General features: G+C 31.9%; 1 protein-coding gene across 1 annotated transcript; it reads left to right on the top strand.

Moving 5' to 3' along the window:
• The first annotated feature begins 385 nt into the window (after positions 1–385).
• Positions 386–7,313, top strand: LOC141458403 (transmembrane ascorbate-dependent reductase CYB561-like). The gene is made up of 4 exons (XM_074136343.1): positions 386–1,090; positions 2,800–3,002; positions 3,188–3,333; positions 4,275–7,313. The coding sequence occupies exons 1-4, from the start codon at positions 916–918 to the stop codon at positions 4,441–4,443; spliced, it is 693 nt and encodes a 230-aa protein (XP_073992444.1). The 5' UTR covers positions 386–915; the 3' UTR covers positions 4,444–7,313.
• Positions 7,314–7,399: the final 86 nt, after the last annotated feature.

Below are 7,399 nucleotides of genomic sequence, written 5' to 3' on the forward strand. Positions count from 1 at the left end.
AACGGCCTTATAAAAGATGTCAAGAAATCATTATTTAAATTAAATGATTTTTGGTGAATATCGAGGTGCGGTCTTGAATAAAAACAACTTTTTTGCTTTATACCAACGTTTCGGTAATTTTTACTACCTTCTTCAGGGTCTGTACAAAAGGAATATTACACTAATATAGATAAAATTGAAAAAATAAAATTAAATAAATAAATATTATTTCTAAAACACAAAATTAAATAGATAGATAAATATAATTTTCCAAGTCTTTCCAAATTATATTTATCTATCTATTTAATTTTGTGTTTTAGAAATAATATTTATTTATTTATTTTTCATTTTTTCAATTTTATCTATATTAGTGTAATATTCCTTTTGTACAGACCCTGAAGAAGGTAGTAAAAATTACCGAAACGTTGGTATAAAGCAAAAAAGTTGTTTTTATTCAAGACCGCACCTCGATATTCCCCAAAAAATCATCGTATCAACAACGGTCGAAAAAAAACAAAAATCATTTAAATTAAAGTTTAGTGTAGAGAATATACCTGATAGAAAACCAATGGAGTCATTTGCGGATGATTTGCAAGTTTTGGTATTTGTGATAATCTGTTCACTACGCACCTTGCACTCAAACCATTTTCGTTTTCAGAGCTACAGATAACCATTTATTGTTAGATGTTTAAAATATCAATTAATTTTTCTATTGATTTTTTTTGTGTGTAACTTTACCCAAGGTAACTGGAGTATCTTCTCATTAGCTTTTATTTACTCTTCTCTTTATCAGATGTATAAGGAAGATAAGATATAACGCTATTTAGTAGTGGAGGGGAGAAGTAGAACACAAGTTTCCGTGTAATCTTTATTTTGATCTGTTTAGAGTCAATATTACAAAAAATTTATGTTTATCATAAATTAATATTAATAAACATGAAGCAGTTTTTGATATGTTTTTTCACATCACAAGTTTTTGGCATTCTTGGAGTGATTTTTGTGTTAGCGGTAGTTTTACTGCGAAGAAATCAAGCTGTAATACCATTGTCTAGAGAATTTTTATGGCATCCTGTACTCATGGCACTTTCATTCGGCTACCTTTATGGTACATGTGGGTACCGTCATTATATATTTTTATTGTGTTATGTATTTTTATTTAATCTATCTGCTTATTTAATCATGTGTTGCTAATCCATTAGAGTTATGGCTTTCATAAATATAAAAATTAAGCAATTGTTCAACTCATATTCGATTTTCTCTTACTTCAATATATATGTTTTTATTTCTGTTAAACTTAACATGATTTCCTAAACGTTGCACATTTTAGACCATCTTTAAATGGTTTTTAGAAAATTGGTTCGCACAGATACCCGAAGATGTTTTGATCAAGAAAAACTGGAAAAAAATGAAAGTAGCTCCGCAAATTGGTTCTTTTATATCGTTTTATTACAATAGAATTTTTGTAACAAAATCTTCAACATTTTTCAGTATAATTGATCCATGTTTTAAAAATGAGCACTATTAAAGGATATAATAACCACAGAAAGGCAAAATCTACCAAAATTGAAATGCAACAGATGCACAATTAAGGGTAGTGCGCATGTCAAATTAATACAATTTTTCTTCTATTCACAATGAAAATCGAAACAAAAAAGTGTAAATGTATTTTCAAAGAAAAGGGTTCCTTTAATCCGCCTCATTTATTCCTGATTTTGTTTTTGCTTTTCAAGTGAGTTGGTTGTTAAACAGGGCTTGGCAGAAGTGTGATACCTGTGTATTTATGAGTCTTTAAATATTTACTAAAACAAAAAAGTATTTCCTCTTTCTAAGGAGTGAGAGAGTAAAAATGTGACTTACTGAAGAAATGTTGAAAAAATCTTTATAAGTATATGGTAAGGTATACAACGGGGTGTTCATTTTAAGACGGCTCAAATGCAATTTTTCATTCTTAAACGGTTAATCTGAGCAAAAAATGGTAATGGAAAAATTTGTTGCCCGTCACCTCTAGTTTCAGGATATGTGACTTGATTTTAGATTCCTGTCTGCATACGCGGCTGACGCGCAACCAAAAGTGAGGGTTCGCAGTTGACCCCCATTTTCATGTACACAGTTTTAAAGAGTATAAACAGTTATGAAAGAAACCGGGAACCACAATTAGATATCTTCAAAATTAAAGGTGCTAGGCCATTTCAAAATCTGGTATTTATTAATCATACTTCAATTTTTAAACTTGATATCAAAGAGAAAGAAGAGCACGCGATAGATAAATGCTGCAAAAGCTGCATAATTTGATCAATTAAGGAATAAGTTTGATCCTTTAAATGAAAGATATTGATCACTTAAATATGTGGCAGGACGATTCCAATATTTTTGGTAATTAAACGCAACTCTTAATTTATCAAATTATGCAGCTTTTGCAGCATTTATCTATCGCGTGCTCTTCTTTCTCTTTGATAACAAGTTCAAAAATTGAAATATGAATAATAAATACCAGATTTTGAAATGGCCTAGCACCTTTAATTTTGAAGACATCGTACTGCGGTTTCCGGTTTCTTTCATAACATTTTATACTCGAAAACTATGTATATGAAAATGGGGGTCAACTGCGAACCCTCACTTTTGGTCGCACGTCAGCCGCGTATGCGGGCAGGAATCTAAAATCAAGTCACATATTCTGAAACTAGAGGTGCAACAAATTTTTCCTCTACCATTTTTTGCTCAGATTAACCGTTTAAGCATGAAATGTATTTGAGCCGTCTTAAAATGAACACCCCTGTATTTGTTTAATAATTAATTATTTGATTTTTTTTTTTCTTTTAGCTATTACAATATTTAGAGTGCTTAGGCTTATTAAAAAAGTACATTTAATAAGACTTCATGCAACTTTACATGTTTGTTTAATCGCTTTTGCAATCGGAGGATTTGTAACATCTTTTGATTTGCACTATGCCACTGGACTACCACATCTAAGAAATATGCATGGTTTAATGGGCATGATTACTATGATATTCTTTTGTATGCAGGTTAGTTCTAAATTCTATTATTATGTAGTAATAAAAATTCATTCAATAATTTATCTTATTTATTTTTCGTTGGTTTTTACATTTTAAAGTAATGAGATTTTGTTTCTAAGATTTGGCTTTAGTTCTAAGTTTGTTTCCATTTTTCTTTTATATTATTAGTATATTAGTGTTATTTATTATTTTAGTGGGTGCTCAGTTTCGTGCTTTTCATTTATCCCAAAGGACCAGGATTGTTAAGAGCAATGTTAACACCACATCATGTAATTGTTGGATTGGTTCTGTATTTGGTATCAATATGTACAATTATAACTGGAATCAATCAGTACAACCAGTAAGTGTTGATGTTTAAATATTTTATTTATTACTTTTTGTTCCATACTATTTCAGCATTTTCCCTCTCACACATATTATTTTATTTAAGGTGACTAATAAGTTATGAAAGAGATTTGAAAAGTTACATTTACAATGAAGATCTCTTCTCAGTTTATTGATTACTAAAAAAAAAAAAAATTATTCGTGGCATTTCCAAATAATGGTTTACTCTCCCAAACTAACGCTGCAGGTTTTAAACCACCAACTTCTTCGCGTCCTAGTTCTGGCCTTCCATAGATTTTTCCATACGAAGAATTCATGTTAAGATGAATTATGTATTTTATGTAAAATGGCTCCTCCGGGAGTTGGTGGAACCCGTGGAAGTAAACTTACAAATACAAATGAGCCCACAGCGATTTTTCATTTTTGACATATTTCGTTTATACATACACTCTTAAAAAGAGTAAAATTATATTTGAGAAATTCAGAAAACCGACTAATTGATGTGTATATAAGGCTATATAAGAAAGTCAAAATCATGATTTTTTTAATTAATTAATTTTATTAAAAATGTTAATCAAAACTTTTGTGAAACTGAAATCAAAGAATTGATTTTGAATTCATTATTTGAGAAATCATGTTTTTGCATATCTGAAACTTTCAGACTGAAAGTATCATTTAAATATCCATTTGAATTTATTATTGACTAAATGAGTGGAATTTTGACAGTTTTTTTACTAATGAAGCAAACCCCTTTTGAAAACGTCACGAAGCACCACTGAGAAAAAAGCTTTGTTTTGTGTTGGTACCTTATTCATAAACCAAGGTTCCTAACTCTGGACACATTTTGAATGTTTCACTATTCATACACTTAAGATATCTCATTTGAATTCTCTAATACACTTGATATCATCTACAGCCATGGTCAGTGGATAATTAACGTTTTCTCTCTTTTTCTAGAAATGTCGCTGGGCCGCTGAGTACAGAAGGAGTGTTGCTGAATTTCTCTGGCTTCTTTTTCATAATAAACGTTCTTCTTGTAGCCTATATGGTATTAAAGGAGGATTTTAGAAGGCAACCACTTGATGAAGATCAAGACGAAGAATCTGAAGGTGCTGTCTACGGTTAAAAAAGAAGAAAACAATCACGAGGTTTAAAAATGAAGCGCTTTTTTTAATAATAATAAAAAAAAATGTAGTTGGGTTGTGCTTAAAAAAAATCGTGTTGAAGTTGCAGATATTGAGTGTTACATGACTATTAGAGGTGAGAATGGACTTTGATTGTAATGAGATGTATCATCGTAATCGATTTTTATTTATTAATTTGGGGATTTCTATTTATTCTTGTTCTGGAATGCAGTTTGTGTTAAATTTTAAACAAGATTTCCTGTCTTTTTCCATTAAGAAATCTATCATTCGTGGTTCGTTATGAAGTAACTGACTTTCACCAGACTTCAGTTATTAGACTGCCAGCTAAGAGATAAACTAATTTAACAAATTAGATTGGGTACTTTTTAAGAAAGAATTATAGTGCGACAATCTCTGAGGTCATCTGCCTTTTTCAGAGTTCTTCTGCTCTCAGAATAGTTTTCTTTTTCACAGTGTGTTTCAGGTTATGAATGACCGTGAGATATAAGAGATTTCTAGGAAGAAAATGTCTTACCGGTTCACAATATACTTCTTGTATTTCCTATCGAATAAGGCCCAACACTCATTCAAGTTAGCAATTGAGTGTGTGATTCACATTTGGAGACACCATCAAAGCAAGTGACAGCACTCTGATCGTTGATTTCCTATTAAAAAAAAAACATTTTTGAAAGCAAGAATTTGTGTCTTGTGAATCGCAAGATACTGGACTAAAACTCTTGAATCTAGACAATTTATCACCTACATGATGCCTTACTTACAAACTGGTATACCACCTGTTGGACTATCTTGTACTCTTAAATAACTTCAGTTACTCAATTCTCAATAGAACGCCAGAAAACACAACATTTCCCAAGAAATTGTACAAAACTAACTAAATCAAGTTTACTGGTTTACGTAAACTAATAGACAACACAAATAGATTCCAGCATCCATAGCACATGGATCCAATGTCGATGTATGTTAATTAAATACTGTCATTAAAATAGATAATTACCATTTATTGACAGTGGACAAAATAAAAATTATATTTGATGAATTTTTTGCAGTTATTACTTTTTACGCACCAGAAATCTTTATTTTCGAATATTATTTTTTCCCTTGACTAATAATTATTATTATTGTGTAAACTACTGCGAAAATAATAATTGTTTACTTGAAATTGTATTGCTTAAATTCCTAAATACTATCCTGAATAGTTCTTTTCCAGTTTTCGTTGCTCAGGAGGCGGACGAGGCCTTTGTTTTTTGAAAGCTTCTGTAAGTGCTACGTACCCTTAATCGTATCCATTTTATAAAATATTAACTCTGGTTTGTTGCATTAATTTATTTTTTTTTTTCAGCAATTAAGAACTCTTTAAGACATAAATTAGCTGATAAGTAGTTAGGGCTTTAATTATACACAACCAATGGTAGGATTTCCGTAATCCAACATCACAACAAAATTAGCTTTTTAATTGTTATTCGATAGTGAAAGCTATAACTAAGAATACATTTATCTTTTATGTATTTATTTTGTACCTATTCAACGATTATTTTAAAATTATGTATTTAATGGGTTGGCAAATAAGTTCGTTCGAATTTTGAGAGTGAAATAAATAGCAATTTTTTTGATACACAGAATACATTTTAAACTATTATATATTGACCATTCTTATTGATAACTTCTTGCCATCTTTCCACCAACTTCATTATACCACGTTCGTAGAACGTCTGTGGCTTATCGTCGAAAAATCAATCAAAATGTTTTTTGACAGTCTTCTCATTATCAAAAGTTTTTCCGTTCATGGAGTTCTGCAACTATCAGGATGAGGCTAAACATCTCAGCAGTTTATTCCGAGTGGTCAATGACGTATGCGGTCTGGCCTTGTCGTGGTGGGAGACGACACCTTTGCGATTAGCCAATTCTGGACGTTTTGCGCGGATTGCAAGGTCCAATTTGGTTAACTGCTAGCATTATGCAGTTGAATCAATTGTTTTGCCTGACGGTAACAGCTCGTAATAGATGTTACCTTTATAATCCCACCATACGGAGAGCATGATCTTCTTCGAGATGCAATTCCGCCTTCGAGCTTGTTTGCAGCGGCTCACTGCAGTGCTTCCATGATCTTTCACGCACTACATTATCGTAGACGATCCATTTTTCATCTCTCGTTACCATCCGCTTTAAAAATGGGTCGTTTTCTTGACGTTTCCGCAGCGAATCGTAAATAAATGGATGTGCGAGTGGCTAAATTGGCCTCGGTTAATTCATGCAGTACCAAACATTGAGCCGAGAAACGTATCCCAGCCGGCGCAAATGATTTTTGGAGCTCGTATATGATATGTTAAGTGCTATTGCTATCTCTCTCTCACTGATTCGCATGGATCTTTATCGAATACGCTCTTGACATCATCTGAATTAGTCTCAGTCGGGCGACCGGAGCGGGGCGCATCATTAATGTCAAAATCTCCAGAACGGAATTTGGCAAATCACTTTTGGCACACGCGTTCCGTTAAGGCATCATCACCATAAACACAACACATCTTTTTATGAGCCTCTGCAGCTCGTTTGCCCTTTTTAAAATAATAGAGCAAAATGTGACGAAAAGGCACTTTATTTTCTCTTCCATCTTTACAGCTACGTAGCAAGCACAATAGTAATGTTTGTTAAACCGAAATCCATAGAAAGGTTAAGCCTAACATTATCTTTCAAATGAACAGTCGAGTTGTGCGCTTGCGCCGAGAATAAAAAAAGAAAATCATAATGAATCTGTACCAAAATAAAAACCGAACGAACTTATTTGCCAACCCGATATTACTGAGTAATTGTTTTTTTTTTTTATATTGGTTGCCAAATAAATTCATTAAGTGTGGTGTATTTATTATTTATTTCCTTTTGGTTGTTACATATTTAAAATTTACATTCTCTTTCTGCAAATATTCACTATTCTAAGAACGT

Source organism: Rhodnius prolixus, unplaced genomic scaffold (genome assembly GCF_049639745.1).
Source record: "Rhodnius prolixus isolate KJV_2025 unplaced genomic scaffold, Rpr scaffold_5, whole genome shotgun sequence".
Lineage (NCBI taxonomy): Eukaryota > Metazoa > Arthropoda > Insecta > Hemiptera > Reduviidae > Rhodnius > Rhodnius prolixus.